This window comes from Mustela lutreola, chromosome 11, assembly GCF_030435805.1.
Source record: "Mustela lutreola isolate mMusLut2 chromosome 11, mMusLut2.pri, whole genome shotgun sequence".
NCBI classification, from domain to species: Eukaryota; Metazoa; Chordata; class Mammalia; order Carnivora; family Mustelidae; genus Mustela; species Mustela lutreola.
This window is the reverse complement of record NC_081300.1, coordinates 36,309,790-36,326,148: the sequence shown is the minus strand read 5'-3', so window position 1 is coordinate 36,326,148 and position 16,359 is coordinate 36,309,790. Positions and strand designations below refer to the sequence as shown.

The 16,359-nt window shown below is 40.2% G+C and overlaps 1 protein-coding gene across 2 annotated transcripts in view; it reads right to left on the bottom strand.

Annotated features, from left to right (window-relative positions):
* The window catches only part of SLC39A6 (solute carrier family 39 member 6), a 20,544-nt gene extending 4,185 nt beyond the window's left edge, over positions 1-16,359 (bottom strand). Inside the window, exons 1-7 of one of the 2 annotated variants that reach the window (XM_059140289.1) lie at positions 16,042-16,359; positions 13,132-13,869; positions 11,459-11,642; positions 10,283-10,452; positions 8,855-9,073; positions 3,926-4,031; positions 1,020-1,397 (exon numbers count right to left, since the gene is read on the bottom strand). In XM_059140289.1, the coding sequence (XP_058996272.1) occupies positions 1,020-1,397; positions 3,926-4,031; positions 8,855-9,073; positions 10,283-10,452; positions 11,459-11,642; positions 13,132-13,860 (1,786 nt within the window). In that variant the 5' untranslated portion in view covers positions 13,861-13,869; positions 16,042-16,359. The remainder of the gene's footprint in view (positions 1-1,019; positions 1,398-3,925; positions 4,032-8,854; positions 9,074-10,282; positions 10,453-11,458; positions 11,643-13,131; positions 13,870-16,041) is intronic. The other variant, XM_059140290.1, reaches the window with a different exon arrangement.

Here is a 16,359-nt window from a genome sequence, read left to right as displayed (position 1 = left end):
AGCAGGTACATTTGAGAAGGGTAAGCTCCACTGTGCTTCAGAGTGATTAGAGGATCTTATCACAGACCTGAGATGTAATCCTTACCACGGAAAACATTTATGTAAAAAGTAAACTGAATTAAAATGTTTGGAAGAAAATGCAGCAGTCAAGAGTACAAACACATTTCACTGGCCTCAGAAGAATCCACTAGGTAATTAGATTTGTTCACATTCATTCTTTCACTGTCTGATGAGAAAAGTCTAAGACAAATAGCTCCCCCCATTTTAAAAACTAGCACTGTATACAACCAATCGCTTATAAAGTGTGACCGAGCATGTGCATCTCCTCCTTTGTTGCTTCTGCTGTGCACAGTACCCAGAGGAGGAAGCACACCAGGCTTCCAAGGAGCCAACTGTGCTCCTCTCTGCCTGGGTACAAAACAGCACTGCCTCCTTGGGCAAGGGGTTCGCCCTGCCAGGCCTTAGCTGCCTAACCTGTAATTATTTCCACTGCTCCTTCCAGCACCAAGTCACTATAATTTTTAAGTATTCTATTATCTCTTGGTCATGATAGAATGAACAATTTAATAGCAAAATCTCTCTTAAATTTTTTTTTAACTCAACTTATCAGATATGCTAGGATTCTTTCCGTATAAAAGATGATGGAAAAAAGTGTCTTGTACCTTAATATTGTTTATACTGCAGATAAGGGGGGGAACTCTAATGTAAAAACAAACAAACAAAACCCGACAAAAACATATACTCCATGCACGTTAAAGCTTGATTTTAAGATTCTACAAATTAAAACAATTTTTGAGAGTTACCACTTAGGTAACGGAGCAGGCAGTTTGCAGCACTTAATCTTATGTAACTTTTATTTAGTACTTCCCTGTCAACATAGCTACAGAAGAAATAACATTCTGATGATCTTAGAAGTTTTTAGCTTTATCAAAATGGCCCCAGTCTTCATTAAAAGGGGCCTGGTGGTGTCATGTGACTTTCAGAGTCAGCCAACAAGAAGCAAACATGCAGATGCGTACCAATTGCGAGGCCATCGCTGAAATTGTGCAGGCCGTCGCCCATGATGACCATCCAGGCCAATGTGGCGATGCCGGCGTCCTTCAGCTCCTCCCGAGAGTAGCGCTGACTGTGACTGTGGGGGTGGTGGTTTTGGTGGTGGTGGTGATGCAGAATATGATGGTAATCATGATGGTGGTGAATGAGATCGTCGGACTGGCCGAGCGTATCATGAAAATGTGAATGGCACTTATTCTTGCAGCCTCGGGGGACATATTCATTATAGACTTCCTGCGGATGGGCATGGGCTATCATGACCTCTTCTTCTTCCAGGATTGCTGGCTGTGGAGAATCAAAGTGGGAGGGCTCCTGTGAGTCCCCTCGTAAATAGCCTTCAGGTCCTAGGTGTAAACATAAGGGACATTGGGTCAAAGTCAGAAGGCTTTGTTAATGCGCGTTTTCCAAACATCCCCGACAAAGTCAAAAAAGATCTTAGAGCATGGCAAGCCTCTCACTTACCGAATGAAGCAGAATACTGCTGATGCAAAACATCAACAGGTTTTAATGAATTTTAGAAATGAAATGGCCTCACAGATTAAGAACGGACTTTAAACTTCAATCTCCAATAAGTAGCCCCAAGATTCTTCCTTGATTTCTTCTGCCTTACATTTTTTTTCAAGTTATTAATAAAATTCCATTTAATTAACATACAGTGTAATACCTGCCTCCTTACATTTTAAAAGATGTCTTTTTCCCCTGGTTAAAAAAGCAGCATATACTTACTTTAGAAAAACAGTTAAGAAAAATACTGAAAATTGGAAATAAAAAACATGCATAATCCTCTTGTCTAACTTCTTTTTTTAGGGTGAAGTTCAAGGAAAAACAAGCATTTGAAATACAGTGATCACCAAGGACAATTTATTTATTATCTACTTGTACAAAGAAAAGTAAATTTCAACAGTAAAGTTTTGTTTTTTCCCTTTGTCCTGTGCACGGATCACACTTTTCATGGGCACATTCCCAACACTGTGGTCCAGTTCCAGGGCAACAACTCCTTCTCACTGTTATACACCGCACTGGACTCCGTGATGAAGAAGGAATAGACACAAGAAGAGCAAGAACATTTTATTTACTCTTTAGAGAAAAAAAACCAGGATAAAAAACCAAGGTTGGGAAGGAAACCGTAGAGGTAGGCAGTAGCAACTAAGCAGATTTCTCCCTGGTTAGCTGGCAGCTATCTAGTGAGCACTTACTCTGGCCAGGTACTCTGCCGGGCACAGGGGACGGATGGGAGTGTGACAAAGTCTCTAACTTCAAGCACGTTTTTTTTTTTTTTTTTAAGATTTTATTTATCCATTTGACAGAGAGAGAGAGACAGAGAGATCACAAGCAGGCACACAGGCCCGCAGAGAGAGAGGGGGAAGCAGACTCCCCACCGAGCAGAGAGCCCGATGTGGGGCCCGATCCCAGGACCCTGAGACCATGACCTGAGCCGAAGGCAGAGGCTTTAACCCACTGAGCCACTCAGGCGCCTCTAGCACATTCTGTTCTTGTGGGGCGACAGACACATTTAATAAGAAAACATGTGTAAATAAGGTCCTATGAGGCACTGGGCAGCATGGAGAAAACCAGAAAAGGGTAATGGGAAGGACAGTAACTGGGAGACATTTGTCTGCGTGATCAGGTAAGGCGTCTGAGTCTAACTGATGGGGCAGGAATTTGTGTGAAGATCCGACAGGAGGCTTCCGAGCAGGAACAATAGTGAATGCAAGGCTTGGAGATAAACTTGGTGTGCTCATGGAATGAAAAGGGCAGTGAGATTGGACACAACGAACAATGGGACAGAGTGGAGAGCAGGGTTAGACCATGAGGGTCATGGCGAGGAGTCAGGTTTAAAATTTTCATCTTATCTCATTTCATCCAATAAGAAATGGCAAGCTAACAGTCCAGTTACAGGAAAAACAGTAACTTCACAGCCGGGGCATCACGGCAGGCAGCACACCGCATTACTGGAGAGGATATAATACCACATTGTGGTACTTCTGCCCCGAGTGATCAATCTAGTCCTAAAAAAGATTAGAAACAGCCCAAATGAGGGGCAACTAGATGCAGTATTTGATCCTGGGCTATGCTCTGGACCAACTTTTTCTTCTGATGGAGGGAAAATATAAAGGAGTCATTAAGACAACTGGAAAAACATACGTGAGGTCTAGAGACTAGTAATGACATGGTATCACATTAATTTCCTGATTTCAATAACTGAACCATGGTTATATAAAACAATGTCCTTTTTCTAAGGAAACATATAGGGAGCATGTGGGGATACAGAGACATCTCGTCTGTAATTTACTTTCAAATGGCTTAGCAAAACAGTGTGTGTATATGTACTTAGAGAGAAACAGAATGAAGGGCGGGTAAAATATGGGGGCTGTATGAAAGATACAGAAATTCTCTGTATTACTTTTTTTTTTTTAAAGATTTTATTTATTTACTTGACAGAGAGAGAGATGGAGAGAGAGAGAGAGAGTACAAGTTGGGGGAGCAGCAGGAGGAGGAAGTGGGAGAAGCAGGCTCCCCACGAGCAGGGAGCCTGATGCAGGGCTTGATCCTAGGACCCTGGGATCATGACCTGAGCCGAAGGCAGACGCCTAACTCTATGAGCCCCCCAGGCACCCCTCTTTGCAATACTCTTGAAACTTTTCTGTATGTCTGAATTCCTTCAAAATAAAAAATTAGAGGAAGAAATGTAAATATAATATAAACAGCTTACTCACTGGCAATTAAAAAGAAAAGGCATTAAATATTTCAAAAGTAAAAAAAAAATAAAATAGACAAAGGGACATGGTCCCCTCTGTCCCAGAGAGTCCAAGCTGCCTGCAAATCACAGTGCAGTAAACTCCCTCCAGACCTCAGATTTGTAAAGACTTACGATCATCTGCGTCTACTTTCTCCTCATTTGTTGAAAGTTGAGATTCATACTTGGACAGCTGCTTCTTAATCTCCACATCATCATCAGTTTCAGGTTTTTTCTGATTCTAAAATGGTAAGAGAAAGCAGCACTTTAAAACCATTGAAGTGCTTCTGTGTACAATTATAAACAAACAGTTAAGCGGAAGACCGAGGGAAGACAACAGAGTAAGGGACCTTTATTGGGATTGGGATAAAAGTCCTCCAAGGGCCGGCAGGGCCTATAGTTAATTTACACAGCACCTAGCTGTGTGTTTTCGGCATAACAGCTGCTCAGGATGGTGAAGCTTGCAAAATCACATAGCCATCTTTCTCAATGTCCCCTAGGTCATCTACTTTAAGTGTGCTCTGGGGAGCCTGTTAGAAATGAACAATCTTGGGCCACACCCAGACCTAATGAATCAGCACAGGGATTTTAACTAGAGGCCTGAATGATTCATACACATATTAAACAGAACTATGCCTCAGGTTATCAATTTTAGAACCAACTGGAGATATTTTTTCCAGCATTTAGTGGTCTGCTAACCAACTGCTTGGTTCTCTCCAGCCCTCTTTTGGACACCGAAACCCCATACTTCCTAGACTTTTTATAACCTAAAACTATACTGTGACACTGATTAGGTGTTTGCTATTAAAACTAAAATACTTTTCCTATAATAAAACACCATTACCAAGCTTCTTTTTTTTTTTTTTTTTTAAACAAATCTCTTATTAGTTAGCCTTGAATTTATCACTAGGTTTTTTAACCACCTCAATACCATGCTATCCTTATCTTTGAGCCCAAGCAGAAAGGTCACCACTTGAACAATGGTGCAGTGTGTGATTTACTTATGTAAATCATTCATTACTTTACTTTGCTTACTTGCGTAAAAGTAATACTTTACTTATATACGTTTCCTATGTAGAATAGAATACTCAAAATGACTGAAAATGGTCCCACAAATAATAGATTTCTTATCTGCAGTCCTTTTGAGTATGACTTAAACAATCACCACTGGGCCCGAGATTTCATTCTAGCTCTGATAACATGTAAACCATCTGTACATTCTTAGACTATAGAGTTTTTAAAGGCATGCACACAAACCCATCTATATACCGACCCCCAGCTTAGTACCTTTAACGGAGAAAGTACTTCAATGTTTGTGACAATAAATGAATTCAGGATGTTTTATATCAGTTCAGTTAATGCTTTCTTTCCTGCTGGGCAATGACTCTCCAGAGAATTTACAGATTAACCAGTTCTTTCATTCTGTAAGTATCAGGACCTATAATGTTCCCTATGCTGTATGCTGGCAATACAACATAAAGCAAGATACACATGGTCTCTATTTTCATGGAGCTTATCATCCATAGGGAGGGAGGCTTTACAGATAAAATGATTAAACAATTCTTTGATTGCAATTTTTCATGTTTTACAAAGGGAAAACACATAATGCTATGAGTGTATAATAAGACCTAACTAAGTCCCACGGCAGGTTTCCTTGAGAAGGTGATCCTTACACCAAGACCTAAGATAAGCAGAGGTTTGTGGGGGAACTGTAGGCTGGGAATAGAGGTGGATTCCATGTAGGGAGAACAGCATGTGGGAGGGTCTTAAAACAGAAAGAGGCCAATCCCATCCCAGAAATGAAAGCAGTGCATGGTGGTCAGAGATAGGGGGCTAACGGCTGGGCGGCAGAAGGAGATCCAGACAATGCAAACCAAGTTAAAAGTGTGGACTATGTCCTACAAATATAGAGAAATCACTGAAGGAAGGATTATAAATGGCAGTGTACAACTTCATCAGATTTCCATTGAAACAAATCACTTTGTTCTGTTCTGGACTGGAAGAAGGAAACAATAAAATACTGTAGACAGGCCAGTTAAGAAGTGGATGCTGTCACCCAGGTGGGAGAAAAGCATGGCTTAGACTAGAATGATAGCAAGGAAGAGGGAGAGAAATGGAAAAGTTCCGGATGTATTCACTAAAACTAGCCTAGATACGAGGATAAGGGAGATGTCATAGATGACCTGCAGGTCTTCAACGTGACCTTCACTGGTAGAAACAGGCTTCACTGGTAGAAAAAAGCTTTTGAGGTTGAACTTATTATAAAGGTCCAACTATATATAATCAAGTATGAGATGTAACCTCATACATCTGAGGTGTATTTGAATTTGAATATTGATTTCAAATTGACAGATATCATATGATATATGCAATCTCCTAAGGATGCAGAATAGATATCTTCTGGAAAATCCTAGGTCCTGTTATAAGGCTGAAAAAATTCTAAACACTCACTGTATATGGAAGAACTTTTTTTTTTTTTATATTTTATTTATTTATTTGACAGAGAGAGAGATCACAAGTAGGCAGAGCAGCAGGCAGAGAGAGAGCGGGAAGCAGGCTCCCCGTTGAGCAGAGAGCCCAATGCAGGGCTCAATCCCAGAACCCTGAGATCATGACCTGAGCCGAAGGCAGAGGCTTAATCCACTGAGCCACCCAGGTGCCCCTGTTTTGTTTTGAGAGAACAAATGTAATTTAAAACTGTTAAACAAGTAACTCTAAGATCTGGACACCTTTAACAAAAGATAAACTCAATGTATTCTGAAAGGGAAGAGAACTAATATTTGCAAAACTCCTGTGGGAAGTCTGTGTAGAAATTATGCTTGCTTGCCATTTAAAGTTTCTTATACGTTCAACAAATGTTTGTTAACTATCTATCATGCCAGATGCTATTCTAGGCATTGGAGATGTGGCAAAGGTCCTAGCTCTTCAGAGCTTTTATTCCAGTAGAAACTATTTTAGAAAAGAGATCATTAAACTTCTTTGACTATAAGCCATAGTAAAACACGTCATACACTGCATATTACCGCTGCCTTTAAAAACATTGGTCATGACACAAGATTGATTTCACAACTGAGTTAAAAATTGTTCTGTGTTAAATCACAGGGAGCCTACTTCTTAACAGTCCCATGTTAAAGAGTACCAGATTAAGGAAAAGCTATCTATAGGTAAAATTTAAAAACTAAATTGAAATTAGAATGTTAGAAATGATGGCATGTGAACTAGAGACATAGTAAAACAAACAAACCTCCAAACCTCCCCCTGAAACTAATGTAAGATCATTTGTTTTTTTAGGGAAAGAATTCCAGGGAATGTCAGCAAGTAGGATATATGCTCCAGTCAGTCCAAGTGAAGCACCTGGGACAATGGGAACATGGAAGAGGACTCCTGGATAAGGAGTGAATAAGCTATTCTCATTTCACTTCTTTCCTCTAGCTTTAGGTCCAGTAAAGAGAAGGTTCACAATTTGTAACTTGAGGTCTTAGTGAAGGACAAATCTCTAAGGGCAAATGTTCACAGGAGGGAGAAGGAGGCAAGTTTCCTGTTCACACACGCACTTGCTTCCCACAGTGAGCTCTGCGCTCAGCAAGAAACAACTGCGTTTGTTTTCAAACCTCTTCATGCCAGTTAGGCTTGTTATAGTAATTGCACAATTTAATGACACATAACTCAAACTGTGAAATGATGGTGAGAATAGTTACTTCTATGAAAACTTAAGCTGAATGCTTTTATAAGATTCAAAAGCAAGTTGTTAAAAAAAAAAAAGACTATCAAGTTATGAAAGCAACCATTGCATAAAATTTACAAAACCTAGATTCTCCTCTCATTATAGCTTTCCAAGTGTGTAACCTCTTCTTCACTTGAGAGAAACCAAAATTGGAGACTGTAGGTGAAGGAGCATGGCTACAGAAAAAATTATCAAACTTCTGACTCAAAGAAAACCTTGGTCAACAACAAATGACCAGAATATGAATGTACACGCAGTTTAAGTTAAATTAAAATGTCTAAGATGTGTATATGTCCTTTTTAAGAGTTTCCATCAGGACAGTCCTTTGACTGACTTGCCTGGTCACAACAGTTTAAGAGGTGACAGATAACCATAGTTAATTTTTTTTTTTTTTTTAAACCAGAAATAAAGAGCCTATGGTTTTGCTTCATACTATTTTCTGGTGGCAATTTGTAAAGGACAAGACTGTGAAAATCACAAACCCTCTGAAACATAGAGAATATTCAGTTACAGGGTGAGTAATTAAAGTTAATGAGAACAGTTAATCCTAACTACCAAAAAATACTGACAGTGTGACCATAATGCTTCTTTAAAAAACAAAGCATGTAGGGGCGCCTGGGTGGCTCAGCGGGTTAAAGCCTCTGCCTTCGGCCCAGGTCATGATCCCAGGGTCCTGGGATCGAGGCCCGCATCCGGCTCTCTGCTCAGTGCAGAGCCTGCTTCTCTCTCTCTCTCTCTCTCTCTCTCTCTGCCTGCCTCTCTGCCTACTTGTGTTCTCTGTCAAATAAATAAATAAAATCTTTAAAAAAACAAAAAACCCAAAGCATGTAGGGATGTCTGGATGGCTCTGTTGGTTAAATGTCCGACTCTCAATCTCAGCTCAGGTCTTGATCTCAGCATGGAGCCCGTTTAAGAAAAAACAAAAAAACCAACAAAAAACCCACACAAACCAACAAACACAACACTTTACTGAGGTATGACTGACAATGAAGAAGGAATTCATATTTAACAAACACACATCAATGAATTTGGGTGTATATACCCAAGAAACCGTTGCCACCATCAAGGCTGTAATCATGATGCTTCAGATCTTCAAGACTCTGCTTGTGCCTTGTTTGGTTTTACACAAATGTTGAACCTCTGCCATTTTTACCCTCTCAGGAGTCTGAAGGAAATACTGAAAACAGAGAACTCCAGGGTTATGCCTCTGGAAAGAAAAAGTATTTCAGGGTACTGAAACTCTCTTGAATGAAGATCATACCTGCTGGAAAAGCTCAGCTAACAGTCTAGTTAGAATCCTACTCAAAAATGTCTAGTAAGTAAACAGTACTTTTCCTTACCTTTTTCTTCTTATCTTTAAATTGCTTGATCAATGTGAGTACATGTTCAACAAGAAACATGAAATACAAGCCCCCCAGGGCTGTCAGACCCTTCCATGTGGAATCAAAATAGGTACTTTCTTCTATGTTTTGAGAAGACAGATGACTGAAAAGTGGCCCTCTCTTCATTTCCATTGCAGATTCTTCATGGCTGTGACTATGGTGGTGACTTGCATGAGACTACAGGAAAAACAGTATGTATTTTATGAATTCATTAGTTTCATACATGTCAGAAAACTTGGCTAAGACAGTAAGGCCAAATATGGAAACCATTTAAAATTAGGCAATTAATGGGCTATGTCAGAGCTGAGGGGGAAGTTTAATACATCAAAATGACCCACAGGCTACTAGTGAGCTAGAGCTTAATGTATAATGTGCTAAGGCACTTAACAGTGTGCATTGGTTTAGCGTGATGACAGATGCATTCCCTGACTCTCATATAGGTAGCAGGTATTTTCAATGTTGAACAAGTTACCATGGCCACAAATGATAGGGAATTCCCAGACTCAAGAGGCATACAGGGTGTTCTATTTGTACTCCACACTGAAAAAGCCCACGCCAGTCCCTTTGCTGTGCTTACAAGAAGCCTAGTGTGTGTCACGGGCAGATATCTGAGATCAGGTGATACGCTCCAGCAGTCTGCAGCAGGCATTGGCCCTCAGGCATGGTAGGGAACCGACTGTGCAGCTCATCAACAGAGGGGAGTTGGGGGTGGTCACAGGGTACACCCTACACACAGGCTGCGTGGTGAACATCTGCCATCTGGGGACGGGGAGTTCAGCACAGCAAAAACAGTTTTTCACTAGAGGATGGAACATGACGGGCTATGTAGAGAGCTCTCATAAGGATTTTTTCCCTACTGACCTGTAAACCTTTAAGGGAAGCTTAAAAGATGAGATCCAAATACTTAACTTTTTAATGGAGCTATTAAGTAAACTCTATTCAACTTACTTAAGAATTTACTTGTGTCAATGAGTGTGAATCTCTAATTATACACATAAATTCAACTCCAAAGGAAAACTTGTTTCTTGAGTACATACAGAATCAGTTTTTATTTCTGTAGCAAGTACACTAATGTATCTGTCACAGTAATAATATCTGGGCAGAATCTATCTCCTTTTATTAACTGGGTCCAAAAAGTTAAATTAGTCTGTATTTAGTAAATTTCATTAAAGAGAAAAGCAAAAAACAAACCACAAACATATACTAAGATCTAGTATGTAAATGCAAATTTCAGTCACCTAATATATTTTAGAATCAACTCCTCTAAACCAAATTTCTAACCTCTTAAATATATCAAACAAAGAATTCTAGTACAAACCAAAAATATATTAATCTTTTCACTGTTGAATAATAAAATACACTGATAGGGCAAATGTCTGTACTTACATGTGGAAGGAGGTGTAAAAAAGCATCACCACTTAATGTCCCAACGGCCAGCGCCACAAGGAAACTTAGGAGAAATTTGAAGAACACCCGATTCATGAGAGGCACTAAGATAACGCCGAGCAAAGATAGAAAACTGATGATGGAAATAGCTATAAAGCCACCAACCCAGGCTGTCAAATAAACACAGCAAAGGAAAAATTATACAATTGATGAACTTTAACAGAGTAGCATAAAGCAACCTGTCAAAGCAAGTTGCATTTCTTAAGCTAAAGAAATACAAACTTAGTGGAAGAGGGCTGTGGTAACAGAATAATAACTGAGAAATCTGTTTCTGGTGCAAATGAACAATCTGACTGAACCCTCCTGGGAAAGAGCAGAAGCCTGGTGGAAAGTTCTTCAGATGGGGGTCAAAGGGAGAAAATGGTTACCAATGACAAATTCTAGATCACTTGGACCTGAGCTTTTGGACTCCCATACACAGCTAAATTATGAAAGAGAGGAGTTAAAAAAAAAAAAAGAGGGGTGCCTGGGTGGCTCAGTGGGTTAAGCCTCTGCCTTCAGCTCAAGTCATGATCCCAGGGTCCTGGAATTGAGTACCACATGGGGCTCTCTGCTCAGCAGGGAACCTGCTTCCCTCTCTCTCTCTCTGCCTGCCTTTCTGCCTACTTGTGATCTCTGTCTGTCAAATAAATAAAATCTTAAAAAAAAAAAAAAGAAGAAGAAAAAAGAAATATAAAAAGAATCTGGGAATTCAATGATTTCTTCAGTAAACAAGGGAATTATTTATCTACCATAGTTTTTGAGCAACGCAGGTTCTACACTACAGCAGAACTGATCCTAGTTTCATTTATTAATAAGAATCAGATTTAGGCTCTTAAACAGCAGATATTAACTGACCTTCTGAAACAGTGTGACAACATAAAAAGCCCAAATTTCAGATGCCCCTGATTTCCTGTAGGATGACCTCAGCTACATAGCTGTTTTATTTTTTTATTATTATTTTTTTTCTTAAGGCAAGGCTAACCAGCTTGCTTTCTTCACTTTCAAGGCAGAGAACAAAAAATTAAGATACTTAGGATTATGCTGGAAAATGAATAGGTTGATATAAATATAAGAAAAAGTGTAACATAAATGTATCTACTTGAAATTATTTTTGCATAAAAAAGATGACTCTACCTATTTGTAAAGAATAGGTCTTTGGAGGGATTTCAGCTTTCTTTTCACTTGTTGTATGAATCAGACATGATCTAGCATCAATTTGATTGATGATAGCTGGGCAGAGATAGTTGAACTCCGTTGCATTCAGCAGAACCTGGATGCCCATGCCGTGAGATGTAAGCAACTTTGACGCATTGAAACACTGCAGGAAACAAAGCAGTGAAAATCACCAAAAAGCCTTCTCATTACACAATCCAAAAAAGTTTTCTGATGATACAACACCCTTTCCATACTGAAGCTACTTCTTTATTTTTTCAAGTTAATGCATTAAAACCAACTTGTGTCTTGAGTACTTTGGAACTTGCCTCAAGCTCCCTGGAGATGCTATGTCACAATGGGGATATCCTACCTCTTATGCCTAATTTTTTCTCAGGAGAAGGAGCTCAATCACTAGTAATCCAGAGAAAGCCCTCAGCGGAACAACCTTGAGGATAAATGGACATTCACAAGCCTGTTAACTCATTGTATAAACCTATTAAGGAAATGAGCTTTAATTTTGAGATGGAGTTCATTAGAGATTGAGAAATATGGTGCTTTAGTAGTAATGCTACCCTACGTGGCCTAAACAAGCCCAAGACACGTCACTCTTCCTGCAATGACTGTACTTGCAAAACTTAGCTCAGTTCTGTCTATTCACCTGGCAAAAGCTCTACAACGAGAGAATATTAAATTATGTAAATTACTCTTGCAGAGGGCAAGGCTGGTTAATAAAACAAACTTGTACCAGCAGGCAGCTGTTTCAACAACTTAATTAGATGACAAGCTTAGTTTGAAGAGAATCCCCTCTAGGTAATCTAAGCTCCCCTTCTCACACAAAAAAATTGGCAGTAGCACCTGTTTCTCATCTTCTATAAAGTTACTTTAAATTCCCATAGTTCTTGGCCAATACTATTCAGGACAAACTTTAGGACCAGTGTCGCTATGGGAATGAACATTAGGATTATTCTGGAATTGGTACAGTCATAGGATGACTTGAATGAAGTACTCTTTAAGGTTTGCATATTAATGCATACCAACTAATTCCTTGCCTTGGACATTTCTCAGCCAAGGAAAATTGTACAGGCTGGAAGTCAAGTTTAGGAAAAACACATGACTTTAGAACCTCAGTTCCCAGATTTTTCTATTGTCCAGCACATGGTTCTTGGGAGCTGCTCCAGTTTCAGCACTCCACAAGTCACTGAGATCCCTCTTCCAAGAAGGTAACACTATTGTTCTTCTTGCCTTCTATTGTGCCTTCAACCACACCTTTCCCTAAAACATGGATTCTAACGCCTGCTTTTTCCACCTCTCATTCTCTACTTTTCATTAACAATATTCACCTTTTAAAGACTTTATCCAAAAATAACCTTGATTACTGCTTTTCATACTCATTTTAAATTCCATATTAGAAAACAGTTGTAGCTGCCAGCACCATTTTATAAAAAAATTACCCTCCAAGTTTTCTATCAGTAATGTTTATGACACAGTAGGGACAAAGGCCTTTGGGTTTTGATGGATGCCTGGATGAAAAGGTAGAAATTCGCTCTCCAAAAACCTCATCATTTTATTTTTACTTTATACTCCTTGCAAGTAGAGACAGAATGGCAATGACAGGACAAACAAGCAGGCATAATGAAAAGCATTCATCTTACCTCCTGAGTATGTTCATTTGTGTTTCTGGAATACATAAAGCCTTTTCTGGGCTCGCTCACAGATTCATTTGTTTTCCTACTGGCCAGCCGGCTCACCCGGTTTTTTTCTGTGATACTGGGTGGAGTGGAACTGCTCACATCTTTGGGGAAAGGTCTTCCGGGTTTTGGAGTGTCTATTGTCTCTAGAAAGTGAGTTCCGACTTCAGAGACAGCATTATACATAGTTGAGGTCACTTCACTAGCAGTAACACCATCCTTAATGAAAACAGTCCTTTTACCATTGGTATGTTCAGATCGGTGAGATCCTTTCCCCTGGCTGTTTCTGGGATCCTTACCTGAACTATCAGATTCACGGTCTGGGCAAAGACCTTTCCGATTGTTTTTATTGGAAGCAGCGTGATTACGGTGAGAGTGGTGATCATGGTCAGAGTGATGGTCGTGGTCATGGTGTATATGGATTTTTTTAACCTTATCTATGCCTATATTCTGAAGCAGTTTTCTGAACCCTTCAACTGACAAGGAATTATTTTCTCCATAGCGATGGAAAAGCTGCTGTAGATGATGTCGCCGTGTGGTAACTGCCAAGTCAACGTTAATGCCAGATTCCCAATTTGTAATAATTTTCTCAGTGGTCTGAGGGAAAGCAGTTGCTGGTTCTAGTTCATGAAGGGGATTTGTGACTGACAGGGTGAAGGTCAGAATCAAGATTACAGATAAATTCCTCGCCATTGCACCTTCCTAGAGAAGATAGAAAAAAAAAATTCTTGCCTTCGCTTTTAAAACAATTTGAATTAAGAAATCTCGTGCTGAAAATTGGTATCAAGTAATCAAGGTTTATAGAACACCATTTAGTGTGCCTGACTGGTGTACTGCTACCTACTGTGAAAACATAAAAGAACTACATATATATATATATATATATATATATATATATATATATATATGAAATAGAAAGAATCCTAGGCTCTACCCCTGAATTGGTAAAACACTTGAAACAACTGGAGAACAACTGAGTGCTGAGACCATAATTAGCACTGCAAAAGCAATAGTAACTCAGAAATTGGAGATTAATGTGGTCACAGCCATAGCTGGCAACTTATTACTGCTTCTGTGGACCCTCAAAAGGGAGGGCCCGGTAAGAACAAATATTCGAAACTATACCCCATTATCCCCACTATCATCATTATTTCACAGAATAATATTTTAACGTTAAAAAAAAAGTAGAAATGACAATCTCAAAATAATTCACATTTAAAATCTTTTCTTAAATACATACAAATCAATTTAAAGCTTCTTTCCCCCAATCCCACTCCTCAAAGGTACCTAGTGTTGCCAGTTTCTTGTATTATCCCTTAGGATGGTTTCTATCCATACTCAAATAGATGTGTCTTTTTTCCTTTAAACAAACAGGATCTTTTTTCCCCACTCAACAACACCTTTCTGTGTTGGTACATATAGATTGATCTCATTCTCTTGAGTGACTGCAAAATAACACCTCTTCAAATAAACTTCAGAAAAAGGGTATCATTCTTATATGGCTATAAAACAGTGAAAATCTTATCAGAGACTATCATCATTCATCCACACAATAGTATTTGGACCCAAAGGCCCACACTCCAAACAGAATAATCATGTTGAGCTTTAGGGCACCTAGCTGGCTTAGTCAGTGGAGCTTATGGCTCTTGAACTTGTAGATTTGAGCCCCATGCTGGCTGTAGAGATTACTGTGAAATAAAATCTGAAAAATGTAAAAAATAAATAAATAAAACAAAGAGCTCATTTTAAATTTATATATAGATAAGTATCTAGATATATAGATAAGTATCTATATATAAATATAATATATATAAATATATAATATATAGATAAGTATCTAGATATCTAGATAAGTATCTATATATAAATTAAAAATGAGCTCTTTTATTTATTTTTTACATTTTTTACATTTTTCAGATAGATATAGATATTTATAGATATCTATATATAAATTAAAAATGAGTTCTTTGTTTTATTTATTTTTAAAATATATAGATATAGATATCTATATCTATATATCTATCTCAAGTTGCGCCTTGAAAAGCAGAACTCAGCTAAACAAGGGAAGGTATAGTCCGGAGAAGCAGATGGACAGACATCTCAGGACCCAGCAGACGTCCATTATCAGTGATGGATGGTGATTGTTATCTGCCTTCAGCCAAAGCGGCTAGGGCTGGGTTCCGGAGATAGAGACCGAGGACGGGGCAACCTAGCTCTACCACCTTCAGCTGTTTCCTGCACCAGGAAAAGCTGGTAAGATACATATTTGTCGGATGACTGAAGAAACCACATGAACGAATGTCTGCGCGGGTGCCCCATAACTGCCATTTGTTTGTTGCACACTGCCGCTTATTCTACTGGGAGCAGTGGAAAATGGAAGTAACTACCATAGGGCTAGACTCCTAAAAGAAGAATCTTCAGAGCCTGAAGTTTTGGAAATTCAGTTAATATACAAAAGTGAAAGATAAATCATTCGCAGGATGGGGAGCGGGGTGGGTGGGGACACGCACAGACGGATGGCTCAGTGGGCAGCTGCATGCCTTTCTCCAGGGAGGATGCTTAGGGCAGTCGCGGACCGGCCGGCGGATTTTCCCTGCAAATCAACGTGTGTGGAAGAATAAAGAAAGCCGAAGGACAAGGGTCTGGAAAAAGGGGCGAGTGCAGAACATGGGAAAGAGGACACAAAACTGCTTCTTATTTTTAAACACCACAGTACCTTCTTCGAATACGATATGAACAGGACGGACTGTTTCGTCCTAAAGTCCTTCGCTGCACCCCGAAGCCCAACTATGCACCCGAAACTGGGAAAGTCCGGCCTCCACGGCCCGCGAGGCTCCCCTCTCAGCTGTCCCCTCCCGGACCTGCGGGACTCACCTCTTCGCGGCCTCGCCGTCCCGCTGCCCGGCCCCTCGCGCCGCTTCAGTTCCCGCGGGCGGTCCGGAGGGTTCGGAACCGGTCCGTGCTTCTCTCTGAAAAACCTCTACAGGGCACGGAGAAGCGGCGGTCTCATCTGCCCGGCTGCCCCTCGGGCCACGGTACCGCGGCGCAGACACCGGGAAGCCACGCCCCACGCGCCTCGCCTCCCGGGAGCAGGAGGACAATTACTAATTACCGCCGCGCGCAGCGCGCCGCCGCGAACCACCGCCTCCGCCGGCCATGACTTCAGGGCATGCGCAGTGCGACCCGGAACCC